Below are 13,762 nucleotides of genomic sequence, written 5' to 3' on the forward strand. Positions count from 1 at the left end.
CAACCACTGTGCTACAGGTGCTGAGCCAAAAGGATAGACTTTAATAAAATTAATATTATTGCTTCAGTAGGGACATTTCCTAGTGACACAGACTTTTTTCTTGGTGAGTGCTAGCAGTGGAGAATCTCCAACCTCTCGTGCTTTTGTCCTCTGCCTTGTGCTCAGGTGCTGGCAGATTCTCCCACCAGCACTGTTGGCACCGGCACAGCGAGGGGCAGACTGGTAGGCCTGGGAGCGGTGTAGCATGATGTGGGTATAGTGTGGCCTCACGGCAAGCCTGCAGCACACTCTGGGCTTGATGGGGCCAGGAAGCAGTGGCAGGTTTTCCTGAGGAGCTCGGCCTCTTGGTTTCCTCCTCAGCTGACATCGGCGACCTCCTGGAGCAGTTGGTAGAGGAGATCACAGGCTCTTTGTCAGGCCCAGCCAAGGACTTCTACCAGCGGGAATTTGATTTCTTCAACAAGATCACCAATGTGTCTGCCATCATCAAGTAAGTGCAGTGCCTCAGAAGCCACATCCAGACCCGGGAGCCTCACATGCCTGCCCGGCCTTGGCCCTGGCCAGATAGACGAGCGTCCAGTGGGCACACTGCTGACTCTGAGGGATGCCAGTGGGCAAAGCACCACCTGGAGATTCAGGGCTCCTGAGAGGATGGCAAGACGCACAGCCACCCTGATTTTAGAAAACACCTGTTTCATTCTGCACGTCATCTCATGGTTTGAGGCCACTCTGCTCTGACCAAGTGCTGCAGGATCCTGGTGGTGCCAGGAAAGCCATACTTCTCTATAGCTCCTGTGGTTGTGCTCCAGGACCCTCCACTCATGTCACTCTGATGCCATCCTTACACGTTGGTGGCCTTGCCCCTGTTATAGGATGAGATCCTGGAGTCACTGACATTGGCTGTGTGCCCAGTGGCAGGGGCAGGCCCAGGCAAGGGAGCACCAGACACAGCCCTCAGCAGGCCCTGACTACCTTGTGTTCACACTGCTCTGACTGCAAGGCCCTTTCCAGGCCTCCTGAGGCCCTTTCCTGGACAGGGCACCGTGTAGAGCAGTGCGGCTGGCAGTTCCTATCCCACCAAAGTTAACAGGAGAAGAGCATATCCTGGGCATTCTCTTAGGGTAGGCTCTTGGCTCTTAGCTGTCCTCAGCCTAAGGTAGCATCTCGGGCCTACCCAAGGTCATGGAACAAGTAAATGACAGCCAGCGTTTAACCCCTGAATCATCTGATCCCATAGCCACCTGTGTCCCCAAGTGCCTCTAACAGCAAACAGCACATCTCACCCTGCCCCATGTGGGAGAGGCATAAATTGCCAGAACATACCTCCACCTTGGCCCCCAGGAACTGCCTGGGCTTCTCCATGAGGGACCAGGACAGGAATTGAATAGTGGTTTCCTGGAAGATTAGACCTGGTTGGGACTTAGGAGTCACTAGCACTGGGAAGAGACGAACAAAGAGGACAGTCCAGACATTAGAGGCCTGGGCTGTCCAGAGGCCACTTCCTCTAGGACAGTAGTTCTCAACCTTCCTAATGCCGCGACCCTTTAATACAGTTCCTCATGTTGTGGTGACACCCAACCATAAAATTATTTTCGTTGCTACTTCATAACTGTAATTTTGCTGCTGTTACGAATCGTAATGTAAATATCTGATATGCAGGATGGTTTTAGGCAACCCCTGTGGAAGGGTCATTCAACCTCCAAAGGGGTCACAACCCACACAAAGCAAAGCATTTCTGTCTTATTTCTCAGACCCTACCCTAAAGGCGACGAGAGAAAAAAGGCTTGTCTGTCAGCTCTGTCTGAAGTGAAGGTGCAGCCAGGTAAGTGGTCATCCTTAGGGCTGGAGGATTGGCCTCCTCCCGAGGGTGGGCAGGGAGTGGAGGCTGCTGCCATCTCCAGGCAGCACAGGACATGGGGACAACAGCTTGGCTGGCCCCACACATACTTGGACCTTTTCCCAGAATCTGCCTTCAGTAAGAGGGAGCTGTTCCTTAGCCAGCTTCTTCATCATCCTTGCAGCCTGCTGTTTTTATAGAAGGCCAAGACACTGTCCTCCCCAGCTGCTATCATAGACCAGTACTCCTGTTATCCTGGACTAGGGCTCCTGTTTTCCAACAGTGCAAGTTGCAAGCTGAGGTGGGGGAGGGGGAGGGGCAGTCCAGGTGTGCTAGGGCCTGCTGGACGGGGTTCCCACCCAAGTAGGAAGCTGTACCTTGGCAGATGCCAGTTGTTGCCATATAAGAATTTGAGCTTTATAAAGAGAATATGGAAATCCAGACCTAACAGGAGCTCTCCAGGTTTACCTCTTGGTGCAAACTTGTCTTCTCGAACCCTAGCTGCCCTGTGCAGGCATTCACACTGGGGCCTCAGCTGTGGGTTGTGTGTAGGGCTTTGGGTTCAAACATTTCCTCAGACCCATTATATTGAGCTCATACAATAGGTCAGTTTCTCAGAAAAGGATGGATACCAGGTCTTCTATTTCCCCTCACTGGGAATCCTGTAGCTGTTGGGCGGGTGGAGGAGAAAGACCCAGAAGCTGTCATACAGCAAAGGCCCAGCCTCCAGTTCCAGACTATGTGGCCAGGTCTTGCCCCAGAGGCCCTGAGGAGTCAGCAAGACCCTAAAGCAGAAGGACACAGAGGTGGCCACTGTGAGACGTCCTGGAGCTGGGGAGGGAGAGGTGGCGACAGTGTCCCCTCACCCCATGGAGCAGCCATTTGGCACCCACATCAAGGCCAAGCTTGCTTCCCAGAAGACCACATGCCCCTTGTTTCAGGCCCTTCCTCAAAATCTTATCCCTTCAGCCCGGCACAGTGGCTCACACCTATAATCTCAGCATCTCAGAAGACTGAGGTGGGAGGAGCTCCTGGGGCCAGGGCTTCAAGACCAACCTGGGCAATGTGATGAAACTCCATCTAACAACAAATAAACAAAATCCACCCTAGCTCCTGGTCAGGAGTCTCCCACTTCAGCCTGGAGCACATGTCTCCCTAGGGACTAACTGTTTCTTGGCCCCTTATTTCACACGTACTGAGTGCTTGCTGAGAAAGGGGAACTCCTGCTTGTGAACAGAAGGCTGATCGGAAGGGGGTTCCAGGTGTGCAGAGAAGAGCAGAAAGCTCCTGGGAGGCAGGACAGGCCCCATGCCATGCAACCTCTCAGAGGAGTGTCTCCTGGAAGTGGCAGCTCCTTTGTTAGATGTGTGGAAAGACCACACGGGCAGTCATGGAGTTGGGGAGGATGGCCACAGATAGGGTGTGCCTGCAGCCTGGGAACTGGTGTGGCCTCACCTGTTGCCACATAGGGCCTCCTTGTGACTCCTGCTGTCCCTACATAGGCTGCTACCTGCCCAGCAACCCCGAGGCCATCGTGCTAGACATCGACTACAAGTCTGGGACCCCAATGCAGAGGTGAGACCCCCACATTGCCCCCAGGCCTGCAGCCCCCTTAAATGAGGGGTGGTTTTTACTGGCTGCATTCCTGATGCCACATTCTCTTTGTTTTCTAGTGCTGCAAAAGCCCCATACCTGGCTAAATTTAAGGTGAAGCGATGTGGAGTCAGCGAACTTGAGAAAGAAGGTCAGTGGAGAGTTTTGACCTCATTTAGGGTCTTAGTGCTCCCACACACACACTAATGTTGATTGCTTTGGGCAATTTATTTATCACCAGCTCCTCATAAAGGATGATGTCTGTCCATCTCCCCACCTTCTCTGAGCCCTCATTCCAGGAGGACACAGCTCAAATGCTGTGACAAGTGGGCCACCCTTAAAGGCCTGTGCACTCCCGCTGGCTCCTACAGAAGGCCCCTTCTTGAGGCTGAGTGGCTTCAAGCCTTTACAGGGTGTATTAGTGGCCTGAGGCTGCTATACAAATGAGCACAGACTGGGAGGCTTAAGCAGCAGAGCCATGTTATCTCACAGTTCTAGAAACTGGAGTCTGACATGAGGGTGTTGTCAGGGCCACACCCCTTCAGATGGCTCTGGGGCAGGACTCTTCCCTGCTTCTTCCAGCCCTTGGTGGTTGCTGCAGTCCTGGGTGGTCCTAGGCATGTGGCTGCCTCTCTGTTCTTTATTTTATTTTTTTGCAGTTTTTGGCTGGGGCTGGGTTTGAACCCACCACCTCCAGCATATGGGGCCGGCGCCCTACCCCTTTGAGCCACAGGCGCCACCCCAGGGCTGCCTCGCTAGTCTCTGCCTCCATCTTCACATGGCATTCTCTGGTGTCTGTGTCCTCATTGCCCTTTTAGAAGGCCACAGTCATTGGGTTAGGGCTCATCTGCAAAGACTGTTACTAAATAAGGTCACATCTAGGTTTTGAGCGAGCATGAATTTTTGAGGGGACATTCTTCAACCCATTCTGCACAGAGGGGCTGATCGCCTGTGCAGGGACATGCCTTCTGTGGCAGTGCCCATGTGCCAGCCCTGAGCCCCAGGCTTTCAGGGTGTGGACACAACCTCACCCCAGCTCCATGTGCCCAGCACTGACCCCAGCACCCAGGCCTCAGTGCTGGTGATGTGGGGTTTTGTTTTTAATTACATTTAAGCTTAAATGTTCTTATGGAAAGACCCTTAACCCTGGGGTTCCACAGGCTTCCCCAAGACATTTCCTGGGCCCCTTGTTGACGTAATTGGGGCTTTGTAGAGAGAATTCCCAGGGCTACTTCCAGGCACACAAGTGGGCTCACCTTCTGCACCTTCAGAGGGCTGTTCACTGCCCTGGGGCACAGGTGCCTTCTCCCCTGCACAGGGCTGCGGTGCCACTCAGACTCTGAGGATGAATGTGGTGCGCAAGAGGCGGATGGCCAGAAGATCTCCTGGCAGGCGGCCATCTTCAAAGTGGGAGACGACTGCCGGCAGGTAGCAGGGCCTGGTTAGATGGGGGCAGACAGGGGCAGGCCCCCTTCCTCCAGCCTCAGGCCTGCTAGAGTCCAGCCTCACATGTGGAAACACGCATCTCTGTTTGGTTCAGGTGCCACACAGTAAACTAGGGCTTCTGCAAACCCAGAGGCTTCTCCTCTGTCCCCACTCCCGACACCTGCAGTGCCTGCCCCTGCCTGGGGGTGAGGGGGGCCCAGTCTCACACACTCCACCAGGTGCCACGGCATCATGCTCAGCCCAGGGCTTGGTGGTCCTGAGGCCGTGAGCCCAACCCTGAGTGGTCATGAAGTGAGGCCTTCCAGACTCTTATTCAGCAGTGCCTTCCCTGGCTCACTCCTGGTCACTGGCCATGTGAGGCAGAGGGAACCTCTGGGAGTCGGGGGTGTGAGGAGGCTAGCCAACAGCACCTCATGCCCCCTCGGGTTCCAGGACATGCTAGCCCTGCAGATCATCGACCTCTTCAAGAATATCTTCCAGCTGGTTGGCCTGGACCTCTTTGTTTTTCCCTACCGCGTGGTGGCCACCGCCCCTGGGGTAAGTGCCCTGAACTGTAGCCTGGCTGGGAAGCCCTTGGTGCCTCCCACGTGCCAGGCCTGGGACTCGCCTTCTTCCCTAGTGCGGGGTGATCGAGTGCATTCCTGACTGTACCTCTCGAGACCAGCTGGGCCGCCAGACAGACTTCGGCATGTATGACTACTTCACACGCCAGTATGGGGACGAGTCCACCCTGGCCTTCCAGCAGGTAGCCCCCGAGTGCCGTGTGCACTCCGCCCCACGCTGCCTCCTCCCTTGCCTGCTCTTCTGAGTCATCCCTCATGAGAGCAGAAAACCAGGTTACCCATAAGCTTCCTTGGGAGTGAGAGGAACCTAGAGTGAGCTCCCCAGGAGAAGGCTGTCTACAGTGGGAGGAAGGGGCTGCCGCCTCCCCTGCCCCCAGGTGCAGTCCCCTCATCGCTGCTACCCAGGTCTGGCTGATGGCTCTGGCTGGCTTGCTCAGGCTCTGCCCCCAAGTGGGGACACAGAGCTGGGGAGAGCCTACAGCCCGGGACTGCTGTGAGCCCAAGCTTTCTCCTCACAGGCCCGCTACAACTTCATCCGCAGCATGGCCGCCTACAGCCTGCTGCTGTTCCTGCTGCAGATCAAGGACAGACACAACGGCAACATCATGCTGGACAAAAAGGGCCACATCATCCACATCGGTAGGTCAGGCGGCTGAGCGCAGCTCCCCACTCACCCCACAGGGGAGGCCGGGGCCCAGTGTAGCTCCCCCTTCATGCCCACAGAGGAGGGCAGGCCAGGCGCAGTGTACCTCCTCTTCACCCCATGCCCAGGGGAAGGCCGGCCCCACAGAGGACGGCAGGCTTATCCAAGCTGGGTGCTGGGCTCTGCTCCCTCTGGGATCCTACCTCCACTTCTCCCCTCCCTCTCCCTTCCGCTCCTCCCCCCCAACCCCCACCCACTCCTACCCGTGATCCCTAAGGACACCCAGCCTGCCCAGCCAGGGTCCAGATGGCTCTTTGGGGTTTTGCAGACTTTGGCTTCATGTTTGAAAGCTCCCCAGGCGGCAACCTGGGGTGGGAGCCTGACATTAAGCTGACAGACGAGATGGTGATGATCATGGGAGGCAAGATGGAGGCCACACCCTTCAAGTGGTTCATGGAGATGTGTGTCCGCGGCTACTTGGCCGTGCGGTGAGCCAGGGCAGGGGTTGGGGTGCCTTCTAAGCCCCCCTTTAGGATGAAAGGAATCAGGTTCAGAGACAGTAAGGCAGGTGCTGGTGGCCCATGCCTGGCCTTCTGGTTGCCCCTTTGCCCACCTGTGCTTACAACTTCTTACTCCGGGCATCTGAGCCCATCTGAGACCTGTCTCATCCTGCTGAGCCCTTGGCCATGGGCTCCCTCTTCTGGGTGCCAGAGCACCCCCCCATCTCCTGGACTGCACTCTGGAGACTAGCATTTTCCTGGTTTCACATAGAGTCCATTGGCCAAGGTTACACACCAGCTTATGGTGACACTTGGCCTGTGAATCAGGTCAGTCCACACCCATTCATTCCCCACTGCCCTGTAGGAAAAGGAGGGTCAGGGCATCTGTGCTTCCCCACCTGGGTGCATAAACCGTGGCTGGTGGCCTCAGGTGATGGGAACCAGCTGGGCTGCTCAGACCATCCAGGGTGCATGTGAACAGCCCTAGCCTAGGTGGTGCAGAGGCCGGGGGTCAGCAGGTGGCATGAAGGGCCTGCCACAGAGGAGGGGGAAGCATGGAAGGTATGCTTGCCAGGTGGCTGGGAACCCATGCATGAGGCTGTCAGGCAGCAGCCACGCCACAGGACTGTGCACTGGTCTCCCCTGGCTGGCCTCTGCTACCACTCCCCATCTCTCTCTAGGCCTTACATGGATGCAGTTGTCTCTCTGGTCACTCTCATGTTGGACACGGGCCTGCCCTGTTTCCGCGGCCAGACAATCAAGCTCTTGAAGTAGGTTCCTTGGCAGACACACGGGCCTTTTTGGGTATGGTTGTCCACTAGCTGAGGCCCTACCGAAGATAGAAACTTTGCATGCTAATTTTAACTGATTGTCCTTCCTGGAACTCAGAGCAGACAGGTCTCCTAGGTGAGACTCTGTACCAAACCATAGCTCTGCCAGCCGTGCCTTGGACACACCCTCTGATTCCTCAAGGACACCAGCAGCCCCCAGGCCTGCAGTCACTTATTTTCCCAGTGCTTAGTCCCCCCCAACCCCCCGCCATGGGGCCACTCAGGCCCAGGTGATGCTGGGAAGAACACGGGGCCCACAGTAGGCCAGGCTTGCCCTTCATAGCATTGTCCCGTAAATTCTACCACATGGACCATGGAGGGCACATTTCCAGGCCGTGGCATCACGCTGGGCAGGGGCATGGGAGGGAGTGACAGCCATGGCCTCTCCCCAGACACAGGTTTAGCCCCAACATGACTGAGCGTGAGGCTGCAAATTTTATCATGAAGATCATCCAGAGCTGCTTCCTCAGCAACAGGCGAGTCGCCCACTTGTCTTCCTCTCCTGAGTTCACATCACCCTACCTGCCTTCCCCTCCTCTCTTCACCTGCCCTGCCCTGCCCTGCTGGCCACAGGGCACCTGGTGGGGCCTGGCTTAGACCAGATCATGAGAATGCTGCTGTCCCTGAGCTGCTCCTCTCATGGGAGACCCTGGATCTCTTGAGGAGCAATGAGGTGCTTGTTCAGGGGGAATACCTAGCAGAGGTCTGAAGCTGGAAACCATGCCTGCCTGGGGCAGGACGTGTGAAGCTGAGTGAGCTTGGAATCAGACTAGAGTCCCCCTCTGGGAGGGCTTAGGAAATCAGCCCCTGCTCCCTGTGCCTTCCTGGGGCTGCTGTGTGGGCAGCGTCTGGGGGAAGATGGGGGCTGCCAGTTAGTCTCCTTGTGGTAGGGAGATGAGATGGAGGCAGGAGGCCCTAAGAAGGGCTGGTTAAGGGTCTGAAGGTGGAGCCCAAGGCCCGCAGGCTCCTGAGGGGTGTGAGAGTCAGATGTGGCTTTGAGGTTTCCAGCCTGAGTGATAGGTGGGTGGCAGTTCCAGTAGGTATGTGACGGAAGAGCTCTGAGAGTCTGGAAGCCCTGTGCAGGAGTACCTAAAGATAGACAGGGTGGGGTGGGGATGCCATGGGGTATGCTGGGGGTATGGCCATCTGCTTCAGGAGTTACTGGATGAGCCTGAGGAGCCACTGCCAAGAACCTGCCCCAGATGCCTAGAGGGCAATGCTAGAAAGAAGGGACAGGAAGTACAGAGGCTGGCACAGCAAGAGCCCCAGTGAATGGAGAAGCACCAGACTTCAGGAGGGCTTGTGGGGCAGGAGAGGGAGAAAGGCTGCACAGACAGGCCAGGAGACAGCAGGGCACCTAGTAGCACAGTGGCTCCCACAGCTACAAGGGGTTTGGCTGGTGAATGCAAATGGGCCTCAGAAGCCTCAGGGTTGGAGTAGGAGATGTCGCTGGGTGGTAATGGAGGGGATGAGGGAGGGACCCCAGACCCAGCAGGCTGCTCAGAGCTTCCCTCACCCTCACTTTCCAGGAGCCGGACCTACGACATGATCCAGTACTATCAGAATGACATCCCGTACTGAGGAGGGCCCTCAAAGGCCCAGAGCCCTCCCCCGGGTGCCCTGAAGCCACCCTGCAGTCACCCAGTGTGTGACCACCCCTTCCCTACCACTTCGTCCACTGGAGTTGTTTTTAATAGGAGGGAAGAACTACAGCCCAGGACCCCTACAGTCACTCCTGCCTCAAAGGCAGCATACGGCCAAGAAGCTTAGGGACACCACAGACCCAAACGACAATCTATGATGGTGCTGTCTGTGCACAGGTGTGAATCCTCTGTTTGCACTGGACACATTCCCAACCTGTTTTATTTCATAGGTACATGAAGTATTTTCTTGTGTATAAAAAAAAGTTATATTCAAGCTAAGATTTAACCAACATGGGCAAAATAAAAACCCCAAACTGTGCTGTGTTGGAATCTATCAGGTTTAGTTGTCAAGTCCTGAGTGCCAGCTGAAGTGCAGCCGCTGGCTGTGCCTCTGGAGATGAGCCCAGTGTGGCCTGCAGTGGTGAGCTGGGGCCCGGCGCATGGGTTAGGGCTTAAAGGCTTGAGCCTCACAAACACCACAGCACAGCTTGCACCAAAAATAACATTTTCCCTGTGCTCTCTGCCCACTCCAAAGCTCCCTCCTTTAGGGCTGCCACGAGGACTGCCTGGCCAGGCTGTGTGTGGCTCTCAGCATCTTTCCTCCTCCAGTCTGTTCCATGTTGGGCCTAGCAATCATCTATTCCCACCCACCAAAGCTTTCTAATTATCATCAGCAGATAAGGATGTAAAAGCCCAAAAGAAAACATTCCAAAAGATTAATCGCAGATAAGATGAAAGTGAAGAGAAAACTAATCCCTGGGAAGATGGAACAATTAAATTACAAAAAATGGAACACAAAGTTAAATGAGCTCCAGTCAACCTGTAATGGGATTTCCAGAGTTGACAGAGACACAGATAGTTCAGGAAGCACAGTTGAGTCCTGAGCAATGTTTAAAAATATATAAAGCCAATGTGTGGGTCAAAGGAGGTTTTTTTCAAGGTTTTTGTTTGTTGGTTGGTTTGAGACAGAGTCTCACTTTGTCCCCCTTGGTAGAGTGCTATGACGTCAGAGCAACCTGAAATTCTTGGGCTCAAGTGATTCTCTTGCCTCAACCTCCCAAGTAGCTGGAACTACTGTGTCTGCCATAATGCCTGGCTATTTTTTGAGAGACAAGGTCTCACTCTAGCTCAGGCTGGTCTTGAACCTGTGAGATCAGGCATTCCACCTGCCTCAGCCTCCAGAGTGCTAGGATTATAGGCATGAGTCAGTACACCTGACCATACCCAGCTATTTTTAGAGATGGGAGTCTCACTTTTGCTCAGGCTGGTCTCAAACTGCTGAGCTCAAGCAATCTACCTGCCTTGGCCTCCCAATATTGCTAGGATTGCAGGTGTGAGCCACCACACCTGGCCTGCAACAGACCAAATTTATATTCCATAGTCAAGGTTATAGGATACACAGCACTATACAGAAATCAACTTTGTGTGATTATATCCCAAAACAAATAATGATGAAAGGTTTGTGAGAAAAACTAAAAACTACAGATGTTGAAAGATGTAAACAGAGTCACATGTCATATTCATGAATTGGAATGTTCAACATTCCACACATTTGGGCCAGGTGCGGTAGCTCATGCCTGTAATCCTAGCACTCTGGGAGGCCAAGGTGGGTAGATTGCCTTAGCTCACAAGTTCGGGACCAGCCTGAGCCAGAGAGAGACCTCATTTTAGAGCTCATCTCTAAAAATAGCTGGGCACTGTGCAAGGCACCTGTAGTCCCAGCTACTCTGGAGGCCGAGACAAGAGAATCGCTTAAGCCCAAGAGGTTCAGGTTGCTGTGAGCTGTGACACTACAGCACTCCACCGAGGGCAGCAAAGTGAGACTATCTCAAAAAAAAAAAAAATGTGCATTTGTTCTCTCCAAATTATCTGCAGTTTCTCTGCCAATAACATTGACGATCCCAGTAAGTTTTGTACTAGAAATCGGCAAGAAGGTTGTAAAATTTATATGAGAATGCAAAAGGCAAAACAACAATGTCAATCTTTAGTAACAGCAAACCCAGGCACAGTGGCTCACACCTGTAATCCTGGCACTCTGGGAGGCTGAAGCAGGTGGATGGCTTGAGCTTAAGAGTTCGAGACCAGCCTGAGCAAGAGTGAGAACCCATGTCTAAAAATAACCAGGCGTTGTGGTGGGCACGTCTAGTCCCACCACAGGCTATGGGGAGGCTGAAGCAAGAGGATCACTGGAACCCAAGAGCTTGAGGTCGCTGTGAGCTATGATGCCACAGCACTCTACCAGGGGGGACAAAGTGAGACTCTCGTCTCAAAAAAGGAAAAAATAAATAAAAAAATTTTAAAAAGCACAGAAAATCCCAGCAACGAAAATAAATGGGACCTGATCAAGTTAAAAAGTTTTGCACCGAAGGCCAGGCGTGGTGCCGCATGCCTGTAATCCCAGCACTTAGGAGGCCAAGGCAGGTGGATTGACTGAGCTCATGAGTTGGAGACCAGCCTGAGCAAGAACAAGACCCTGTCTCTAAAAATAGCTGGGCAGTGTGGCAGGCACCTGTAGTCCCAGCTGCTCAGGAGGCTGAGACAAGAGAATCACTTGAGCCCAAGAATTTGAGGTTGCTGTGAGCTATGATGCCATAGCTCTCTACTGGGAGCAACAAAATAAAACTCAGAAAAGGTTTTGCACAGCTAAGGATACAATTCACAAAGCAAAAAGACAACCTTAGCACTGTAGCCCAGTGAGTAGGGCACCTGCCACATACACCAAGGCTGGTGGGTTTGAGCCCAGCCCGGGCCAGCTAAACAACAATGACAACTGCAACCAAAAAATAGCCGGGCTTTGTGGCGGGCACTTGTAGTCCCAGCTACTTGGGAGGCTGAGGCAAGAGAATCACCTAAGCCCAGGAGTTAGAGGTTGTTGTGAGCTGTGTGACGCCACGGCACTCTACCAAGGGCAATAAAGTGAGACTCTGTCTCTAAAAAAAAAAAAGAGTACAGAGGAATGGCCAATAAACACATGAGAAAATGTTCATCATCCCTAATAATCAAAGAAATGCAAATCAAAACCACTTTGAGGAGTGGTGCCTGTGGCTCAGAGGAGTAGGGCTCCGGCCCCATATACCGGAGGTGGCGGGATAAAGCCCAGCCCTGGCCAAAAACTGCAAAAAGAAAAAAAAAATCACTTTGAGGTATCACCTAACCCCAGTCAGAATGGCCCACATCACAAGGTCCCAAAGCAACAGTTGTGGGTGAGAAGGGAACACTCACACCCTGTTGGCGAGACTGCAAATTAGTCCAGCCTCCACGCAAGGTTGCTGTGAGCTGTGTGACGACACGGCACTCTAACGACAATAAAAAACAAAACAAGGGCGGCGCCTGTGGCTCAGTGAGTAGGGCGCCGGCCCCATATGCCGAGGGTGGCGGGTTCGGACCCAGCCCCGGCCAAACTGCAACAGAAAAATAGCCGGGCGTTGTGGCGCGCGCCTGTAGTCCCAGCTGCTCAGGAGGCTGAGGCAAGAGAATCGCATAAGCCCAAGAGTTAGAGGTTGCTGTGAGCCGTGTGACGCCACGGCACTCTACCCGAGGGCGGTACAGTGAGACTCTATCTCTACAAAAAAAAAAAAAAAAAACACAAAAAACTGGTCTGTGTACACCATGGGATACTAAAGATTTTGCATCCTTTGTAACAACCTAGATGCACACAGCTAATTTTCCATTTTTGTCGAAATGGGGTCTCACTGTGCTGCTTATGTTGGTCTTGAACTCCTGAGCTCAAAGGTCCTCCCGCCTGGGCCTCCAAAAGTGGTAGCATATGCGACTGTGCTCAGCCAGTCCTTGCGATAATGATGTGTCAATTGGCTATCAATACAGGAAGAAAAAAACAACTTTGACCCAGTACTTCACATAAAACCCACAATTTTTTTCTTTTTTTAGTTTTTGGCTGGGGCCAGATCTGAACCCACCACCTCCAGTATATGGAGCTGGCGCTCTACTCACTGAGCCACAGGCGCCGCCCAGCACACAATTTTTTTCTCTTGGCAGGTGGGGGGTGGTCAGTGAGCTGGCTAACAAACGTATTCATGCAGCTATTGATAGGAAATACCCATGCAAGAGGCCTGACCATGTAGGTTAGATCAGGCCCTATGTTACTGTCTATGCTCAATCTCTTCTGAATGGCATTCACCTAGCTTTTTCTTTCTTTCTTTTTTTTTTTTTTTTTTTAGAGACAGAGTCTCACTTTGTCGCCCTTGGTAGACTGCTGTGGTGTCACAGCTCACAGCAACCTCCAGCTCTTGGGCTTAGGCGATTCTCTTGCCTCAGCCTCCTGAGTAGCTGGGACTATAGGCGCCCGCCACAACGCCCAGCTATTTTTTTGTTGCAGTTTGGGTTTGAACCTGCAACCCTCGATATATGGGGCCAATGCCCTACTCACTGAGCCACAGGCGCCACCTGGCATTCACCTAGTTTTTTGTTTGTTCGTTTGGGTTTTTTTGCAGTTTTTGGCTGGGGCTGGGTTTGAACCCGCCACCTCCGGCATATGGGGCTCACGCCTCCTTTGAGCCACAGGTGCCACCTGGCATTCACCTAGTTTTAACACAATCTGTCTAAAAGGACCTTTCCTCCCAAGAAGGTTAATCACAAACTCAGGTTGTGTGGGTCTCTCTGCTCTTATTTGCTCTCTTTTCTCACCTTGAGCATCTGTGCTTCCAAAATTACATTAAGACTAAATGTTCTGGGTGGTGCCTGTGGCTC

At 53.4% G+C, this 13,762-nt stretch overlaps 1 protein-coding gene across 4 annotated transcripts in view; it reads left to right on the forward strand.

Annotated features, from left to right (window-relative positions):
* Nucleotides 1–9,374, forward strand: part of PI4KA (phosphatidylinositol 4-kinase alpha) — a 138,494-nt gene extending 129,120 nt beyond the window's left edge. For all 4 annotated transcript variants that reach the window (XM_053587410.1, XM_053587407.1, XM_053587408.1 and 1 more), the window contains 12 exons: nt 361–490; nt 1,752–1,822; nt 3,340–3,412; nt 3,511–3,581; nt 4,749–4,858; nt 5,309–5,413; nt 5,496–5,621; nt 5,958–6,078; nt 6,411–6,570; nt 7,263–7,352; nt 7,805–7,888; nt 8,942–9,374. In XM_053587410.1, coding sequence (XP_053443385.1) covers nt 361–490; nt 1,752–1,822; nt 3,340–3,412; nt 3,511–3,581; nt 4,749–4,858; nt 5,309–5,413; nt 5,496–5,621; nt 5,958–6,078; nt 6,411–6,570; nt 7,263–7,352; nt 7,805–7,888; nt 8,942–8,993 — 1,193 coding nt within the window. In that variant the 3' untranslated portion in view covers nt 8,994–9,374. The remainder of the gene's footprint in view (nt 1–360; nt 491–1,751; nt 1,823–3,339; nt 3,413–3,510; nt 3,582–4,748; nt 4,859–5,308; nt 5,414–5,495; nt 5,622–5,957; nt 6,079–6,410; nt 6,571–7,262; nt 7,353–7,804; nt 7,889–8,941) is intronic.
* The last annotated feature ends 4,388 nt before the right edge of the window (nt 9,375–13,762 follow it).

Source organism: Nycticebus coucang, chromosome 4 (genome assembly GCF_027406575.1).
Source record: "Nycticebus coucang isolate mNycCou1 chromosome 4, mNycCou1.pri, whole genome shotgun sequence".
NCBI lineage: Eukaryota > Metazoa > Chordata > Mammalia > Primates > Lorisidae > Nycticebus > Nycticebus coucang.